Raw genomic sequence first — 20,898 nt, 5'->3', positions numbered from 1 at the left:
AAGATTTTAGCATTGTTTTTCTAATTTTCTATCTGTGGAATGCTGGATAGAAAAATGAAAAATTGAATAATTGAAAACTGGAGACTTTTGTGTTGGGCTGCCTGAGAGGGTGGGCTCTTAGCCCCAGACACTATGACTAATTGGCTGGCCACGGTATTAAAGGATTACCTCCGGTCATGGCCAAGCACAGATACTGCTGCTGCAGGTGAGTCTTGTTGGTTTTTCCTTCTAAATGCACATTTTTAAGACAACAACTCATGGTGAAGACTCTGTGTTTATGTAAATATATAGCATATATAACACAATATATCACCACATATATAACACCTATATATAGTGATTTTCCTGTATTACCCAGGAGGAAAAAGCTAAGTATGTTAGCCTATGTAGTCAACATTAGCCATGTTACGCATCAATGGACCTGCACTTGTATAGCACCTCTTTAGTCATCTGACCACTCAAAGTGCTTTTTTACACTAGTCACATTCACCCATTCACACAATAGTGGCCGAGGCTACTAAGGCTACCATACAAGGTGCTACCTGCTACTGATGGAACAGCCATGAGGAACAATTTGGGGCTCAGTATCTTGTTCAAAGATGCTTCGACATGCAGACTGGAGGAGGAGATCAAACCGCTGATCTTCCGATTGGTGGACAACCTGCTCTACCTCTGAGCCTCAGCCGCCCCAGTGTGTGTGCTCATCATGGATGCATGCTGTGTATTACTGAGGAGCCAAACAATGTAACGTTAGATCCAGAGGAGGAAGACATACTCAGATCCTCATTTCCTGAAAGAGCCTGACAATGTATATCATATTTTTTTTCAAGCTGTAAATTACTGAGAATCTCTTTTATCCACAAAGTCTGGGAAGGCAGTGTGAGTGATTCGCATCTCATTAATACTTGATGCCTAGCCAGTAATGGTACAAAAGCTACCAGAACTGCTAGGAGTCCAGGCAAAGGAATTAAGGGGTTTCCCAAACAGAGCCATAATGGCTTTAGGCTTGAGTGTCCCAGTTACCTCTGACGAAGTAATGAAAATCACTGCCCAGTAGTTATGCAGCAATCAGCACAACCAAAACACACGCACACGCGCTGTATGTGATTGATGACATTTTTCACAAGAAGGGTCAATATTTTATAAATTTCGAAAACCCTAACTTAAGTCCCATGAGTGTGATGAACAAATCTACATTGAATCAACCCATGTTTGGCCCAGACAGAAGAGGTATGCACATGTTTAATGCTAGGGCCACACCGCCCGCGGAAGTGCTGCGAATAGCCTCGAAGCGCCGAGAAGAGAAGGCAGTTTCCCTTCGGCGCCCATGTTAACCGACTGTGTCATCCACACTGGCCGCGCCGCGCCGGGAAGCTCCGCGGCAAGCTCACGATTTGCAGCGATCAGTTCGGCGTCTGGTCTATTTTCTGCGCGAGCCGCGAGCGAATCTGACAAGCCAGGCAGTGAAAAACAAGAGCTGGGAGCAGAATCGCTTGTCGACGGCGTGGAGAAATGCGCGTCTGATGTGAACGGAGGTGCTCCGGCGTGCGCGAGAATTTCGGTGCGCTGTGCTTCCGCGGGCAGTGTGGCCCTGGCGTAAGAATACTCCCCCAAGCTCCTCAGAGACCTCATTCACAGAATTCAGAGAGACTGAAGTTAAGGTTTGAAACTGACTGTAAATATATGAAATCATACTGTCGTCACAGGGACCTGAGTGAAGAAAGCATCTAAATACATGTCTTCAGCAAGTCAGGAAACTGGTAAGAGTGGGGGCAGCATATTATTGTGATATTTTTGTGTAGCAATATCGTATTGTTGCATGGACACTAAGTATTAATGTTTTTTTTTGTTGTTGTTGTTGTAATATTGCAAATACAAATAAAACCTTTGGTAGCCTACTATAATAATATAACCAATTGCTTTTCCAGTCCACTAGATACATTTCGTTGCAATAAAAATGACTCGAGAGAGATCAACAGACTGGAAACTTTTTTCTTATTAGATAAAACACATGTTGACAAAGTTTTCCTTTGGGGATAATTTGCTGTTGAAATAACAGGGTTCCTACACATTTGGAATTTCAAAATTCCATACTTTTCCATACCCTAATTTGCAGACTTCTCTGCGTTTTTTTCTTTTCTTTTTTCAGAGAATATGCCACATCTGAGTAAATATATAAGTGTATCATATTTCACATCATATTTAATTATTCTTAATAGGCAATTGTAGCCAAGTACCATAATGGCATGCAAATAAAAACTCAGGTAAGTTCATTGTCTGGGCTGAGGCAAAAAGGTTGGGACTCTGGGTGCAAGCGATGCAATAACGAGACGTCGGTGTTTTTTCCTTTCATGTGGCTCAGAATCGCCTTCTCCCCCATGTTGGTGATGTCAAACGATTTCACACAAAGCTTGCATCTAGCTCTGTGTGTGAATTGGGAATCCTTGGCCAACCAGTATTTATATATGGTATTGTCAAGTCAACCATCCAAAAACTTGCATCTACCCATTGTGAACCACGTGAAACTTGTCTTCTTGTCGAAGGTGCAGTGTTGGAGTGATACCTGCGGGGCTGGAGGAGGGTCATGGGGCGGCAGACTGGACATACCGCTTGTCAATCAGGTAAAAGGGCCGGTATGTTTTCTGAGACGTTTGCTCTCACACAAACTGTGCTTGGCCCGGCATAGAACACAATCTGGAATGATTAAATTATTTTTGGAAATACTTAATTTTCTATTTTAGAAAACAGTATTTTAGGACAGGATAGTCTGGAAACATAAATATTTTTAATAATATTTTTCCATACTTTATTTTTCATTTTCCATACTTTTTAATACCTGGAAATTGATCAAATTTATTTCCATACTTTTCCATACTTTCCATACTTGCGTAAGGACGCTGAAATAAAGTGATAAATCTCAATATATCGCAATATATTTTATCTGAACCCACACCATAAAATTGTAAAGTTAGATGCCCAGGAACAAAACCTAAAGTTTGGTAAGGCCATTCCTCCAAGATGCTTCAGTCTCTGTAAAAAGTTCTTCCATAGTCTTGTTTTATTATCTATTTATTTTTGTTCCAAATAAACTCCCAAATTAGGCAATCAGAAAAAAATGCTTGAGGGAAATAGAAATGAAGTCAAACAGATAGGAGAACTTTGTGTGCACGTTTTACAGAGTTGATCCTCACAACAGCGGCAGCAAACTGTGCTTAGTGGTGAAGTATTAAAGTTGAAGTACTGGTTTGTTACCTCTGACTGATATAATAAATAACATAATAGTGAAGCATCACTGTGTAAGCAGCATGTTGCTGTTGTAGCTGCGTGAGGTGGAGCTAGTATTAACTGACTATTACACACTGCTTTTTGTAAGACGTCAGCAGCCAAAAAGGTTGGAAACCACTGGTTTAATGTTAATCTTTAACAGTGTGTTGTGTTTTAAAAGCTTGTTATATCATCCACTGTGTTAATGTTGATTAATGTTAATCTAATACATGACTAAAGCTGTCAGATAAATGAAGTGGAGCTAAAAGTACAATATTTCCCATTGCAACGTGGTGGAGTAAAAATACAAAAACCTTGAAAATGAAATACTCAAGTACAAATATTTCTACAGTTTACTTGCGGACAGTACTCGTGTAAATGAATATAGTTACTTTACATTATTGTGTAGATCATACCTTTTACTTAATGTTATAATTAATCTGCTTTTGTCAGTTTGTTTTCAATATTGTCACTCATTGTTTTGTTGAGTACTGATTAAGTTTCTCTCTCTCTGTTTTTTTCCTGACATCCCTAACCCTGGTGAACTGCAGTTATTCATCCAATCACCCATCTCCCAGCTGTGTGGCATCCATCAAAAGAATGTGTCTAAAACTGTAATGTCTCTGGGCAATATGTGAAAACATATTGTCTTCTGGTAAAATGATATGCATGTCTATAATGTTTGATGATCTCCAAAATAGGTGTAATGGGTAAAAATCTTTACTGATTTTCATTAACAAATGCATTATCGGTGAACAGCAGTCACGTCTCTTTGCCTCATCATTAGTGTCCTTGTTTATAACGGGATATGCACGTAAGTCATTTTTTAATAGCCCCTTTTCCACCGCAGGAACTTTTATCAATTACCTGGAATTTTGAAAAACCCTTTGCGCGTTTCCACCGAAATGAGCCTGGTAAAAAACTTTTCACATTACCTGGAATTCTTGCAGGGCTGTGTGCCAAGGAACACTGATCGGTGTTAGCCCTGGGGCTAAATTATCAGAGAGCGTAGTATTGATCAGCGCTAATGGTATTGGTTCTTTTGTGCCGGCACTGATCTCCTCTACACACATCCACACATACGCCACGGTAACTGGTGAACAGACGAGCGGCCGTGGTGGAAACAAAGTATGTAGACTAACTTAGTTTGACACTTATCTTAAAATACGTTTAAACTTAGCTGCTGGCAGAGAGAGACAGCCCCAACTCTTTACCATCACATAACCAGCCACGTTGACTGAACCAATAGCGACAGAGCACAACACGTCATAATCTGAAAGCCACGCCCCCAAAGGGGAAACGAGGCCCGCTTTCCCCTCACACTTTCCCCCTCAGTTTGCAGCCTGTTGAGTTTTCCCTAAGTCCAAATGCTGTCAAGTTGCTGTGTGGTGGGCTGCACGGCCAATAAAAATCCAGAGCTTAGCGCTTATCAGCTGCCGAGCAAAAAAACGGAACCTTGTAGAGGCCAAAAGTGGTTACAGGCAATAAAACGTGAGGCTTCAGCAAGGAAGAAATTGTGGGATCCTGACACTTGGAATGCCTATGTGTGCAGTAAACACTTTGTCAAACCCTCCAAATGTATTTATGTATGTTAAGCTAAAGCATTGACAGTATGAATGCAACTTCTGTTATAATTGTGCCCAGCGCTCCGCGATTCAAGCAGTCCATTCCAGCGGTCTGCTCTAGCACTTCTATCAATCTACCAACATGTAGAGGCATGTCTCAAAACAACAACAAGGTGTGCCGGTAGTAGGAGCAGGCTGATGGCTGAGCATGCCGAAATGCTCATCTTTTTAAAAAAGAATCTCCACATCATGTTTTTTCCAAGACGAGCAAGGTAAGGAGAAGGGACACTGAGGTAGACTGGCAATATTAAGCTTATCAATATGCCGTTGCCTCTCTGGTAGGCATAGTGTGTTAAAATAATCCTTTGCCATCTTATTATTAGCTAATTATTAGCTAACTATAGCTAACAATTTTAGCTAGCTAGCTGGCAATTCAGTTGTGGAGACTTGAAGGCACGGCTGCAGAGGCAGAATGACAGCGAACGAGCGAAGAAGCGGAGGGGAAAGCAGGCCTCATTTCCCCTTTGGGGGTGTGGCTTTCAGATTATGCGCTCTGTCTCTATACAGGGCACACGCCAACTTACAATGTACCTCAGCAGCTCTCTTTATGAGCACCCGCTAGGGGACAGTTTGGGAAACACTTGTAGGAAAAGAAGTCCCTCAGCTAAAGTATAACTTGGTAGAGCACTAAGGTACATCGAAACTGGGAAACGGGGCCCAGATTGTTCTATGAGGATAGTTGAAATGCTAAACTCAGACAAAAGATAAAACTTTCCTTCTTCAGCAGATGAAATTAAAAACATACCACTTGTTGCAGCAGTGAAACTTAAAAACAAGATCCTGATCAGTGAACAAAAAATGCAGGTTTTTTTTAATAGATTTCTTTGTATAGGGTTAGTGTCAATTTTGCCTTTGAGGTCATTTTTGTTTCACGTTATTTTATTCATGTTTAATGAATGTATTTTTTTTTTTATTTGTGGTGGTAACATTATTTGGTGAATAATGTTACCTGACCCTGACTACCAGCTCATTTACAGCCTGCCCTTCCTGTAAAAAGTTCTGGAGAGTTGTTACTACTCAGCTCAATTCCCACATTGAGTCCAGTAACCTTTATGGGCCTTTTAAGTCTGGTTTCCGTTCTAAACACAGCACTGAGACTGCCCTGATTAAAGTCACCAATGCATTGCTATCATCCTCGGACTCTGGTTTCATCACCATCCTCATCCTTCTCGACCTCCCTTGGCATTACTGGCACTGCCCTGTCCTGGTTTCAGTCCTACTTCTGCAACAGACATCAGTTGATCTCTTTTAACATCTGTTATTCATCCATAGTTCCTGTCACCCATGGTGTCCCCCAGGGTTTGGTGTTTGATCCCCTTTTCTTCATGCTGTACATGCTACCCCTTGGACAGATCCTCTGCCTCCACAGCCTCCAGTTACACTGATACGCAGATGATACACAACTCTATCTCTCTTCCAAGACCATCACTGTTGCCACTCACTCCACATGCCCTGATGTAATCCTTCAATGCAGGCAAGAAAAGTGACTGTGGCCAGCCAGTCTGACGTAAGTTGAGTTTGACGCTTAGACGCTTAAAATCTACAGTAACATTGATGTGCCAAACAAAAAATATAATTTTAGAAAACTCAATTGAATATTCCAGTTCCCTAATTTTAATTTTTTATATAGAAAATTGAGCTGATGAGAGTAACACACTACATCCCAAATTATTATTTCATGGGAGCAATCGTCAACACACTATTAGCCTCTCTAATTACAGGTAGGAAAAGTGAAGAGGAGTTACCATGTAAGCTGTAATGCACAGCTGGTACACTATGGACTGAGCTCCCAGCTCAACCTCGCTTATCACACCAGCCAGGAGTACTCCTACTTCAAATATCCACCACGCTAGACAAATCATGAGCATACTGGGAATGGCCAGTTTGACAAAGGGTCCCCATTCCTGTAGACAATCGAATGACCAACCTGTGGGTCAAAGGTGTGAAGTTATACATTGTCAGTATATTCACAATGAAACAATGGAATGTTCATAAGAGATCATCAATTACAGTGCTGTAAAAAACATGAATAATAAAACAGGATGAAGTTATTGGACAGAATAACGTTATTATTATTACTCATATTATTATTACCATTGCATCACAGTATAGAATGTGTCACAGTTCTAGCTTTGAACTTAGTGTACTCCCCTTTTCCCTAGCGTTTCCCTGCTCCCTGCCCCTTTCCGTGAGTGTGTGTGTGGGTGTTTCTCAAAGTCAATGAAGGATCCTTAAATGGCCGAATTTGAAGGATGCTACATCATAGACCCCTGCCGAAGGACTGTTCCAATGTCAAGGATCTTTCCAAGTTTCACGAAGGACTGAGTCCTTCTTTCAGAGAAATTCAAAGGATGCATGGGTGGATCATCTGCTGGTGTAAAATCTCCACAATTCCTTGCACACCATTTGCTGGAAATGAGGGCGGGGCCTCTTCAATGAAACCTGCACCAGCGGAGCTCGGCAGGATTAATGTAAATATGTCATTTATTTGGATTAATGTCTTTTTAGTTAAGTAGTTAAGTTTTTATCACACAAGCGTGAAAAAAATATTGACAGAAACCTCATGATTTACACTTTCCAATGCGTCCACTGCCAAATAATGAGATTTTTAAGCACCTACAACGTCATGTCCGTATTGCGAGTCTGCTGAAGTCTGCACCCCAAGCTGGATGAATTGTAACTTTGGACAGCCCTAAGCACTCCCAGACTTCCCTGGAACGCGCCCGCAAAGTCCACGATTCTGAAGTGCGGTGAAGTGCGGACATTTGGATTCAGCCAGTAAAACAACCCAAGCTTCACTTCCACTCTTCGTCAGATTATTCTGTCTCCAGTGGTAGTTTTTGTTGGCCGCTTTAACCTATTAATAGAGTATTTTCCTCAGTGTTATAAGTTAGATTTTTCTAATATGATTTTTCGTTGTGTTCAGATTTCACCAGTGTCTACTCCTCATGTATGCACTCTCTTACAACCAGTTCAGAGAGGACTCTGACAGAAGAAACCACTCTGCCTGCTCAGTCTGCCTACCCTCTGCCATTTTGCTCCAACCTGCCTGTCTACAGTCCCCATTAACTCAGCCTTGACCATTCAACTCTCTGCCAGCACCTAGCTCTACAAATAAACTCACTGAACTCTAATTCTGCCTTTTGAGTCTGCTTTTGGGTTCCACATATTACTACAGAACTTTGAAGTAGCAGTAGTAGTTCAAATGAAAACATTTTTAACATCAAATTCATGTTGTGATTAAAATCTCCACAAAATGGAGAAAAGAACTGACCTCCCCATGTGGCCTTATGCAGACCCCTCCAGTAGATGTAAATGTACAAGACCACAGCCAGCACATACTGTGAGATAGCATTGGCTGCAGCAGATCCACTTCAATAGCATCATGGAGGACCAGCAGGTTTTGGAGCAAGAGTGGTAAAACAGAAAAAGGAGAAATGACTTATTTGCTGAGGAATATCCACAGTTTGCTGACAGTGTTTCACGGCTATTGCAGTCATTTGTGCCCCATAGACCATTTCTTTACTGATGGTTATTAAAATTGTTCCCCAATAATATAAGTCTCAAGTAGATGACACAAAAGTAACCCCTCTACATCGCAATCCAATCGCTGAATAAATACTTCCTTAATGAAACAATAGAAAGTCATAACAGCAAATGTTGTTGCAGAATTGCTGATTACCAGCTGCAACAGTAGGGCTGGTATTGTTTTCATTTTGTGCGTGTGTATCGAAATGCTACAGCTGTAATAGGTTTTAATAATGACACTTAATACAGCTACAACTATTGTCAGCCACCTTTGACACTGTAGATCATACAATCTTGCTGGATAGGTTAAGGCACTGGACCGGCATAGATGGAACCGCCTTCAGATGATTTTTATCATATCTTACACAGAGATCTTTCAGAATGACTTGATGATTTTGTGTCATTATCGGCTCGTATGTTGTGTGGGATTCCGCAAGTTCAATCCTTGGTCCCATCTTGTTCAGATATATGCTCCCCCTTTGTCATGTTTTTCGTCATTAAGAGTGTTGCCTACCATTGTTTTGCAGATGACACCCAACTTTATTCATTCATTCATTCATCTTCTAACCGCTTCATCCTCTTGAGGGTCGCGGGGGGGCTGGAGCGTATCCCAGCTGACATTAGGTGAGAGGCAGGGTAGAACATGCAAACTCTGCACAGAAGGGCTCCCACGCCCGGGATCGAACCGGCAACCCTCTTGCTGTGAGGCAAGAGTGCTAACCACCACTCACCGTGCCACCCACTCAACTTTATGTATCATTTAAATCTATCTATCTATTTATCTATCTATCTATCTACAGATACATACATATATGTATGTATATGTGTGTGTATATATATATATATATATAGTACAGGCCAAAAGTTTGGACACACCTTCTCATTCAATGCGTTTTCTTTATTTTCATGACTATTTACATTGTAGATTCTCACTGAAGGCATCAAAACTATGAATGAACACATGTGGAGTTATGTACTTAACAAAAAAAGGTGAAATAACGGAAAACATGTTTTATATTCTAGTTTCTTCAAAATAGCCACCCTTTGCTCTGATTACTGCTTTGCACACTCTTGGCATTCTCTCCATGAGCTTCAAGAGGTAGTCACCTGAAATGGTTTCCACTTCACAGGTGTGCCTTATCAGGGTTAATTAGTGGAATTTCCTGCTTTATCAATGGGGTTGGGACCATCAGTTGTGTTGTGCAGAAGTCAGGTTAATACACAGCCGACAGCCCTATTGGACAACTGTTAAAATTCATATTATGGCAAGAACCAATCAGCTAACTAAAGAAAAACGAGTGGCCATCATTACTTTAAGAAATGAAGGTCAGTCAGTCCGGAAAATTGCAAAAACTTTAAATGTGTCCCCAAGTGGAGTCGCAAAAACCATCAAGCGCTACAACGAAACTGGCACACATGAGGACCGACCCAGGAAAGGAAGACCAAGAGTCACCTCTGCTTCTGAGGATAAGTTCATCCGAGTCACCAGCCTCAGAAATCGCAAGTTAACAGTAGCTCAGATCAGAGACCAGATGAATGCCACACAGAGTTCTAGCAGCAGACCCATCTCTAGAACAACTGTTAAGAGGAGACTGTGCGAATCAGGCCTTCATAGTCAAATAGCTGCTAGGAAACCACTGCTAAGGAGAGGCAACAAGCAGAAGAGATTTGTTTGGGCCAAGAAACACAAGGAATGGACATTAGACCAGTGGAAATCTGTGCTTTGGTCTGATGAGTCCAAATTTGAGATCTTTGGTTCCAACCGCCGTGTCTTTGTGAGACGCAGAAAAGGTGAACGTATGGATTCCACATGCCTGGTTCCCACTGTGAAGCATGGAGGAGGAGGTGTGATGGTGTGGGGGTGTTTTGCTGGTGACACTGTTGGGGATTTATTCAAAATTGAAGGCACACTGAACCAGCATGGCTACCACATGCTGGTCATGCCATGCCATCCCATCCGGTTTGCGTTTAGTTGGACGATCATTTATTTTTCAACAGGACAATGACCCCAAACACACCTCCAGGCTGTGTAAGGGCTATTTGACCAAGAAGGAGAGTGATGGAGTGCTGCGGCAGATGACCTGGCCTCCACAGTCACTGGACCTGAACCCAATCGAGATGGTTTGGGGTGAGCTGGACCACAGAGTGAAGGCAAAGGGGCCAACAAGTGCTAAACACCTCTGGGAACTCCTTCAAGACTGTTGGAAAACCATTTCAGGTGACTACCTCTTGAAGCTCATCGAGAGAATGCCAAGAGTGTGCAAAGCAGTAATCAGAGCAAAGGGTGGCTATTTTGAAGAAACTAGAATTTAAAACATGTTTTCAGTTATTTCACCTTTTTTTGTTAAGTACATAACTCCACATGTGTTCATTCATAGTTTTGATGCCTTCAGTGAGAATCTACAATGTAAATAGTCATGAAAATAAAGAAAACGCATTGAATGAGAAGGTGTGTCCAAACTTTTGGCCTGTACTGTATATATATATATACATATATATAAATATATATATACATATATATAAATATATATATGTGTGTGTGTGTGTTAGCATTTTAGGACCAATCTGAGGCTGACAGATTATTAATAATCATTAATCTTTTTTATATATATCTTGTCATGACCTTAAGTGTTGGAAAAGTGGAAGCTGGCAATGCTTTATTAAAAGTTAGGTTATTAAGATCAATTTTTGGGGGGCATTTCTGAATTTCTCTACAAACTTTCATAGCAATCCATTAACTATTCAGGTATTTTCCTCTAGAGAGTTGGGCTGGACAGTCAGGTATAGTTAAATAACTAACATGATACCTTGTTCATATTTACGACAGCTGTAATTGACATTCAGGAATTAAAACCTATTGATTATGCTTGTGTGACACACCTTAATACTATCATAGCACACTAATAATTCACCTTTTACACATTATGATGATCTTAAAGAAAACTTACGCGACCCCCAACTCCAGAAGATAAAGGAAGACATAGTTGATGATTGCATTGAGGACATTTCCAAACAGTCCAGTTATGACTTGAGGCCACATAATTCCCTGTAAAGCACAACACAACTTAATGTTGGTCTTAATTTTGATTTAAATGACTGAACTTCAGCCTAATAAAAATTTCACATTAATTGCCTTGTGTCAAGAGACTGCACCTGATTTTGAAGATACTTTCCTTGCAGTTGGTACATAAAAGTTGCCTGCAAAATGAGAAAGAAACAGAAAAAGAGCATATTTTAGCTTGACCATAATGATAAGTAAAAAACTGATGACACAGGTTATTTAAACACATTTTGCAACCATGGAGCACCAGTATGACTTGCAAATACTAATAACATAATGAACTGGAGCACTGTTAAGGTGTTTCCAGCTTACAGTGAATAAATCCTCATGTTTGATGGCACTGCGGTAACAGTTTAACTTTCTGCTAACTGCTTACATCTGACAAAACAAACACATCAACACCTCCAGCGTGAGCTGAGTTGGGTGCTTCAAAATAAAAGCACCAGTGGTTCTGCTTTGATTAATTTAATAGCAATGCTTAATTTAACTTGATTATAACAACACTTAATTTAACTTTATTATAACAGTACTTTATTGAACTTTATTATAACAGTACTTGCTGCTTTATTTGACATTATTGTTACTGTGGTTCACTTAATAATTTGTATTTTAGTAGTCTTCAGGTGTTTAGAGGAGATTTCAAAGTATTGCAACATGTATCATGTATCATGATATAGCCTAAAAATATCGTAATATTATTTTTAAGACAAACCACCTAGTCCTAATTGCCTTGTGTTAATATAGATGATTTTAAATGTTTTGAACAGTAGTGTGCTACATACTTTGATTTGTAGGGAATTCAATTGACAGTGTTAATCAAAAACATTCCCATTTGATTTTTCTTTAAAATCTTTATTATGATAGTACTGCAATGTAAATGGAGACAGTAGATTTTAACTTAAAAGAGTTGTGACAGAAAACAAGGTTGACCCAACTCACCGGCAGAGCAGGCATGAAGATCTTCACATACAGCTGGGACAGACTTCATGCAGGAATACAGTGTGTATGTAAACAAAAACATGTAGAACTGAATAATTAGCATATATATATTACGGATATTTGACATATGTTGTTATCAGTAAAAAGTAAATGAATCAACGTGAGCCCAGAATACTGTACATTAGGCTAAAAGTCAACAAGTTAATAAGACAAGAGCCAATAAATTTGTCAGCAATGCAGTTACAGACTCCATTCTCCACTTCAGGTCAGAGCAGGAAAGGTGTCAATGGGTTCACCTAAAATTAACCTTAAGTTAACCTAACCGGGACCTTTGGAGTCAGACTTTGTTAAACCTGCTTTCTAAAACGGGCCCCAGGGGGACACGGATGACATGGACAAAAAAACAAGGGAAACAGCCGGAGGCACAGTCAGGACATGACACCCCTGCACTTTGTCTCCATCACATTAAAGCTGAACTAATGCAGGTTAATGTTGGTTTTGGCCTAAATGATGAAGTAATGGACAACACTGATAACAATTTTACTGTGTTAAGGCCAGGGTATAGTACTTTGATTACTTTTTGCAGTAACGAGTAACCTAACACGTTAGTTTGCTATTTGAGTAATCAAATACTTGAGTACATTTTCAAACAAGCCAACAGTTACTTCCGTTACTTTTAGAACACTGGTCCTTCAGCTCCGAAACAGCAACAACTGTGTTTTGGTTCTAATAACGGAGATAATGTTAAACCTATCAGTCTGAAAGAAGCCATGAAGCTTGTGGCTAGCTACGTGGTAGAAGAAATGCTGCCATTGTCCACAGTGGTGTTTAAAACATTCTGCAGGATCATCAGTAAAATCCCCACGACTCAATAGATGGAGGAGGACTCGCTGACAGACAGGTCAGACTCAGGACTTGCATTATGCCTGGTACACACTACACAACTTTTCTGCCCATTCTGAAAGTCACTATGTCACATTACATGATTGTACGTGTGGACTCCACGATGATGGAGTCATAAAATCGTGCCGTGACTTGGCCAACAGACATGACACACTACACGATGGTACTCGCCAATTATCCCCGGTCATCTTTCATGGCGTTTGTGATGTCATTTTTATTACTTTTACTATCATTTGAGTCACTGTTGTTGTAGTAACCTAAGAAGCGCCAGCAGATGGCAGGAGCTACATTTGAAGTACCATACCCAAACATACAAGCTACTGTATCCTCCACAACCAAGTTCCTACAAATGTTTCACAATAAAAGTCTATTTAGAAAATGGAGGGATTCTCTCAGCTGAGGTTATAAGGGGCTTTTAATTTAAAACAAATTCAGGAAGTATTGAGTTTAAAATGACGGCACGATGCATTAACTTTATCAAGGCAAGGGGAGCAGATAAAAAGTAAATATATAAACTCACAGAGGGATTAACAAATAACGGACCGTCTATAATGTAGTTTGTTTCAAATGAAGCTGGGAGCCTCTGCAGTTGTGGTGAGTAAAAGCCCCGCCGCTATTTGTTAATGTTATTACTTTATGTCCGACTGTGAGGATGTACCATTGTTTGCTAGCTTGATGCTAATGACAGTAACATTAACTCAGCGGGTTGACAAAGTGCCTCTGCTGTTTCACACCATCATTTCCCCCTTTTACTCTGTGTGGTAACATCCCTAGAGGAAATGTTAAAAACGCTGGGGTGTTGTTGTCATACAGTTGTCTATGGCAACAGATCATTCTGTGTTTCTACTGGTCAAAGTGACGGCTGTGATTGGAGAACTGGATCTCAGTGAAGGGCAAGTGGCCCATAACTCCATAACTTTAATTTTGGAGACAAAAAATGTAGGTTAAGCGCCCTGTGGTCCATTGTCCAATAGGAAATGTAGAATACTCAAAAGTACTTTAAAAGTGCTTGAGTTACTTTTCTCAGGAAGTAACGTTGGAAGTACTTTAAAAGTACTTGAGTTACTTTACTCAGGGAGTAATGCAGTAAAGTAACTGGTTACTTTTCAAAAAAGTAATGCAGTAAAGTAATTACTACTACTTTTAAAGTAACCCTTACCCAACTCTGATTATGATACATTGACATTCAAATAAGTTGCCAACACAACTGAAATAAACCAAAAAATGTCACATTTAAAGGGTGGTCAGGGTATAATCAGACTGATTATGATTTCTTCAGATTTTACACTAATTACACTAGGACTCTAAATCACAGTGTTACTGGGGCAGGCAGAATCATATATATTATGTTATTGGACTATTATTAGTTAAGTATAAATATGTTCTTCACTTCTACGTTGCAGCCAGTAAAGGTGGAGTTCATTTTAGTGGGTGTACTATGCAGGATTTTCCTAAAAAACAAACAAACAAAAAAACCACCAAAAAAACCCAACAATTTATAGACTCATACAGAAGTAATCCCTTTTTTATTTATTTAATTTCTGATTTTATTTTTACAGGGACAGTAATTAATAGACATTGCTGTAAATGTGCCAGTGTTAGCCAAAGGCTAATCCTTTCCTGTTGCCCCTGGGCCAGGTGTTAAGATAGCCACAAAATCAGTAAGACATAACAGCACGCAGATGATTAAAAGCATGAATGAAAACATGAATATTAAATAAGCCAAATGGTTAGCACGTTAAAGGCAGACAATTCTACAGAACATAAGCAATTGTCCAACAGACAGTTATATACAACAAGATATAAAAATTAGCTAACAAGAAACTGATATGCACAAGACATATGCATTATCAGACATGACACAGTTATGCGCAGCAAGACAGAAGCATTAGCAGACATCGCACAGTCAGCAATAAAACAGTGTAAATCCATGCTGTTCAAATGTAAACACAAACACTAGAGTGAAGACTATGTGAACCTGACGCACGCAAGCCTGCCCACCCGCCCGCACGCACAAACACACACAAACACACACACACACACACACACACACACACACACACAGGTAGCTCGACAGCCAGACAGATGAGGACAGACAGTGAAGGCTAGTGGACACTATGTACACCTGGTTGCTTATTAGCCAGGTTTCCAGATTATGTACAAAGGTGCAGTAAGCTACATTTTACTAGAAGTATGTTTCATGTTTTGGAAGCTCACACTGTAAAAGCTAACTGACCAATGAGCTTTTCCTCCTTGGGCCCACAATGTCTCCTCTGGTTGTAGATCTGGTTAACCTGTCAACCTGTGAGATTTATGTATTTTGACGGAGCTTAGAGGAGATGCTAGACCTTCTCAATCATGTGATACACAGTGGAGTGTGAGAAGCATGAAATGGAAATACTCAATACTTAGTACAGGTACCTCTAAAATGTACAGAACTGAAGTAAATGCACCTAGATACATTCCTCTACTGCATATAAATGATCAATACAAATGATTAATTTTATCTAAACCTGTAGTTCTTAATGAAAACTTTTACAAAGGCCAATCTAGCTGATTATTATCTAATTTCTTTTTTTCTTTTTCTCTTTTTTGATTAGCTGTTCTTTTGTGGCTGAGTGTACCTATGTCTAACTGAATTCTTCAAATTATAGAACTGCATTGCAGTAAAGGAAAACTAAATTGGAAACTGTCGAGGTCAAGGTCACATCCCAATTCTTCCCTCAAGACAGAAGGATTTTACTGGAACGATGAAGTTCCACCTTGACTACAGTGCAGACTTTGGCCATCACAATGTTTGTTAGTACAGAATGCTGCAGCTCGTATTTTAACTGGGACAGATCGTAGATCTCATATCACCCCAATTCTTGCCTTCCCCCATTGTTTGCCAGTTAACTTCAGAATTGATATTAAGATTTTTTTATAACTTTTATGGCTCAACATGGTTTAGCCCCTAGTTATACAGCTGAGCTTTTGACTACATGTGCTCCAAGTTGTGACATGAGATCCTCAAGCCTACCCTCACTAGTCATCCCTCTGTCAAGGCTGGTAACTAAAGGTGACCGGGCTTTTTCCATCAAGGCTCCGAGGCTCTAGAATTTAATGGCTGAGGAAATAAGGCTCGCTAGCATATTCCCTGTTTTTAAATCATTGCTTAAAACTTGTTTTTATAGAAACCCTTTCCCTTTTAATGCCTGATTTTTACTGTTGTGAATTGTAACTTTTGAGTTTTATTTCTTTTTGTTCTGTTTTTCCTCTGTACACACTATTTTTTGTAGCTCTTGTAACCTTGTTTAGATGAGTGCTGTACGAATAAAGTAATCTATATTAGCCTGTTGTGTTAGCATGTGCCAATACTGTTGTTTTACCTGTAAGACATATGAGGCCCTATGACCAATTCAAAAACATTGTACTGGAGGCTCTTCATTGAGGCCAAGAGATTAACAATGTGTAAACATTGACATTTACTGCCTGTTTTTCAAGGTTAAACTACAACTTTAACGTTTACTTGATTTGACTTGGTTTAGCACAAACTGCTACTGTTTTACTACTCTATGTTCTGACTGAAGAAACACACTTCTCGGTAATGCTGCGTTTCAAGATCTTGCCATATTTGAAATGGCATTTGTCAGGTAAACAAAAACAATGTACTGTTCAATGGCAAATCCACTGAAACTTTATAAAAGACAAACAAATGTTAAGGTCTGGAATCTTGGGAAAAGATTTCATAAGATTTATGAATTTCATGTGGCTTCTCTGTCAGTTAACAAAAAAACATTAAAACACATTTATTGTAAATTGTTAGTGTTGAACTGGTTATACCCATGAAACACATCATGTTTGCATCCAGGGTACATGATTTACTGCATAGTTCAACAGCTAAATAAATGTCTCGGTCGTAGGACTCAAAAGATTTTCTATCATCAACAGTGGCCCTAAGGCCTGCCATATCCTACTCACAGAGGGGATGTTCAACGGGTGGAAGAATCACTCTAGAACCGGTTGCATCTGGTTCACTAACAGTGTTGAACTCAGGATCTGCACCCTTGATTTCCTACATCTAAAAAAAAAGCAGATTTAAAATAAACTGCCATATAGAAATGAGGGGACATAAAGTAAAACTGCAAAGGCAAGCAGGTTTCAAGTCACTCAGGATGTGAACAGAACTGATACTACACTGATGCAAGAATGGTATGAGTTCTTCTGTTTTTTTGTTTTTTTTAAGTGGACAAGGAAATCTCTTGCACACGGGAGTCGAGTGTTGGTACTTTGGTACAGTAAGCCTACATGACGCTCGCGGCTCAACAAAAAACCACATATATGTGAATGTGCAATAGTTACGGTAGCATAACAGCCTGTCACAGGTTACAGCGTAATGATTAATGGCAGAGCATAAATGTCCAGGTGAGGGGACAAAAAAAAATGTCAAAATATGCCATGAAATATTGTGAAAATTATTTTAGGGCCATATTGCCCATCCCTGCTCAGCATATCCTGATCGGCAGTTCAGCACAGCGCACAAGAGAAATGGAAGTGAGGAAAGTGAGCAAAGAACTTAAAGGGCCAGTGTGTAATATTTGGCATGGTTTATTGTCAAATCTGAATCTGAATATTCTACCCATTAATATGTTTATATAAGTGTATAATCACTATAAAATAAAATTCGTTTGGTTTTCTTAGCCTTATAATTATGCTTTTTATATATATATATATATATATACATATATGTAGCAAGGGCCTTGCTTTAGAGAGGTCGCCATCTTGCGCCGCCATGTATGTAAGGCAGCCCTAGCGGACAATCCAGCCAGCCAGAGAACGCGTTTCGCGTGTATAAATAAACCAACGAAGACAGCGGGAGTAAGGAAGACGGAGGAAGAAACAGCAGAGTGTTAGTGGTTTGTCGATAGAGAGTAGTGAAAAGTTTTTTTAGTTATAAAGTTTGCGAATGGACCACACTTACCACGCAGCAGGAGAGAATGAACCTGAACCGTCATCTGCGAGGAAAAGAAGACGCAACTTCACTCCTTGTGATGCACTCTCTGCGGTGCTTTTCCTCCTGATTATCTCCCCAACAATGGTAGCAGTAGCACCGAATCCCATTCTGTGCAGCAAAATGGGAGCGGATGATTCAGCCTCTTCTCGCCCGCTCAACATCCAAGTTCCTCATCTGTATGCTCTGGCTCAAACAGGTATGGCTCTGGGTCTGTGTCCGCTACAAGAAACTCTTCAAAATCGCGTTCAAAGTCGTCCATTGCAGCTTCTATAGTCCGGAGATATCGCTAGGCTAAATAAACAGCTGAGCTCTGTTTACAGGCTACGCTGTCAGTCAGTGTGCGGGCTGGAGATTGGTGGAGCAGAGAGGGGAGGGGGTACCCGCTAGGTACTGTAAACGAGTATGTGTGTATGAACTGTGTGTCTTACGCTAGAAGAGTCAGAGTTTGGGACGGAGTCTTTTACCCCCTGGAGTGTTACCGGAGTTTTTGGAGTGCTCAAATAAACTGGCCTTTTTCCCGAACGCTACTCTGGTCTCCTGCTTGTGAGGGATTCATTACAATATCGTAACATAGTTTAGATGTCTAAATAAACATTTACCTCGTAGCTAGATAGACCTACTCCTGAAAAACTTGTGTCTGCACAAGGCTTTTTGTCCCTACGAGGCCACCGTCATTTACCCGACGGGAGGGGTGAGCGAGTGAGCCCTGCAATCTAGAATTTGACCACTGATGTCACTGTTTTCAACGGTTTTCAACCCATTTTACACACTGGCCCTTTAAGTGAAGACAGAGTGAGACCCAAACAAACTTGTTACATAAGGTCAGATTATTTTTTTTAGCCATAGACCTCTTTAGCAGAAACATTTCCTGATGGTTTGTGTTATTCATCACTGGCACACGATAAATATGCTCTGTTCTTTTAACATTGGATTGTGTTGTTAATGTGCTAACTGGCTAACTAGCTTCAAGACGGTCTTCTGAATTTTCTTTTTGAATGATGATTACAGTCTACTGCTGTCTGCTGGTGTGGAGAGTTATTTCCTCTCATGCAGGCACAGAATGTACATGCTGGCTGGCCGCTGTATTCTTTGTGGTGTGTTCATGTGCAACTTTTTGGCTGAGGTCTGGCAACGTGAGGCGACGCAGCAGGGGGCTTTCTTAACCACCAGTTCCCTGAGGTCAGTTTGTCTGGGCCTTTAAATTGCACAATTTGCAGAACTTATTGCTCTTATACTGTGATTGATGTCAAATATGGTCTAAAACAGCTCACTAAATTTGTCACTGGCATCAGTTTTTTCACTGCCAATCATGCGAACATGGTGTATAGAAAGTGGCTAATAATACTTGCCAACATGTCAAGAACGCAACGTGACTGAGGAGGTTCCTCAGCTTTCTTTGCCCTCACGATTGTTGCCCAGCCCCCACATGAAGGCTGAAAATCTGAAATGGAAACATTCTGATCTGAAAGTGAAAAAAAGCTTAAAGAATAAGACCTGAATCCAAAAACATACGAATTTAAACCGTAAAAAAAAAAAAAAAGGTCTGCATCTGAAAACATAAAATCTGCAACTGAAAAAATGAGACCTCAAATATCAAAATGTATATGAAAGTGAAAAAAACAAATAAAAAATGTATTTAAGAGAATACATTAGCCCCATTTCCAGCATAGGAACTTTTATCAATTACCCGGAATTTTGAAAAAGTACCTAGTAGGGGGGTAGGACTTTTCAGATTACCCAGAATTCTTGAGGGGTGAGGCTGTGTGCTGAAGAACACTGATTGGTGGAACACACACTTGCAGCGTTCCGCACTTCCTGGTGCGGGCAGCCACTGAAAACTTAGCTGCTGGCTGAGACAGACAGCCCCAACTCTTTACCAGCATGTAACCAGCCAAGCTGGCGGAGCCATATACAGGGCGCATGCCGAATCATCTACGTCATCACGCTAATTTGAATAAATTATCCAGAACTTTGAGGTGCGGTTGAAACGCAAACCACACAGATTACCAGGAATTCTTTTACCCAGGTAAACAAATTCCTGGTAATAAAAGTTCCTGGAAATGTTGGTGGAAAAGGGACTTTTTTTGTATTTTTCAAAGTTCAAGATCAAAACTTAACTTTCAGTTTTCAGTTTTAGCTTTTACTTTTTTTTTCAATTATCAAAACTTTTGGACCTGATTTAGCTCCTTAGATACACGCTTTAATACAGACTGAATCAATGAGGAAATGAAACAGTGTGGCTGGCTCTGTCAGTTACCATGGTAACTGACCCAAAGTTTGAGTTACCTCTCTTTCTGAAAGGTAAAAACCCAGTGTTTCCCTCATTTTAGGAACGACAAACTCAGGAGTTTTCACTGAACCTGGATGTGTGTTAATGAGCAGCTGACAGCCTTGTGTTTACAGCTTGTATCTGCTGCCCCCAAGAGGCCAGAAAAGTAAGTTGCGTAATTTAAAGGTATTATTTGATCAATTTTTGTCATTTGACATCCATGTGAAGCACCTGACCAAGTCATGTTTTTTCTATTTAAGAAATATCAGTAAACTGAGATCTGCAGTTTTGACTGCTGAGCTAAAGATGATTATAC

At 40.1% G+C, this 20,898-nt stretch overlaps 1 protein-coding gene across 6 annotated transcripts in view; it reads right to left on the bottom strand.

Annotated features, from left to right (window-relative positions):
• The window catches only part of LOC125886559 (multidrug and toxin extrusion protein 1-like), a 46,678-nt gene that overhangs the window by 6,166 nt on the left and 19,614 nt on the right, over positions 1–20,898 (bottom strand). For all 6 annotated transcript variants that reach the window (XM_049572859.1, XM_049572861.1, XM_049572860.1 and 3 more), the window contains 5 exons: positions 12,418–12,460; positions 11,571–11,615; positions 11,366–11,463; positions 8,164–8,261; positions 6,635–6,816 (listed from right to left, as the gene is read on the bottom strand). In XM_049572859.1, the coding sequence (XP_049428816.1) occupies positions 6,635–6,816; positions 8,164–8,261; positions 11,366–11,463; positions 11,571–11,615; positions 12,418–12,460 (466 nt within the window). The remainder of the gene's footprint in view (positions 1–6,634; positions 6,817–8,163; positions 8,262–11,365; positions 11,464–11,570; positions 11,616–12,417; positions 12,461–20,898) is intronic.

This window comes from Epinephelus fuscoguttatus, linkage group LG3, assembly GCF_011397635.1.
Source record: "Epinephelus fuscoguttatus linkage group LG3, E.fuscoguttatus.final_Chr_v1".
NCBI lineage: Eukaryota > Metazoa > Chordata > Actinopteri > Perciformes > Serranidae > Epinephelus > Epinephelus fuscoguttatus.
This window is presented reverse-complemented; position numbering and strand designations above follow the sequence as displayed.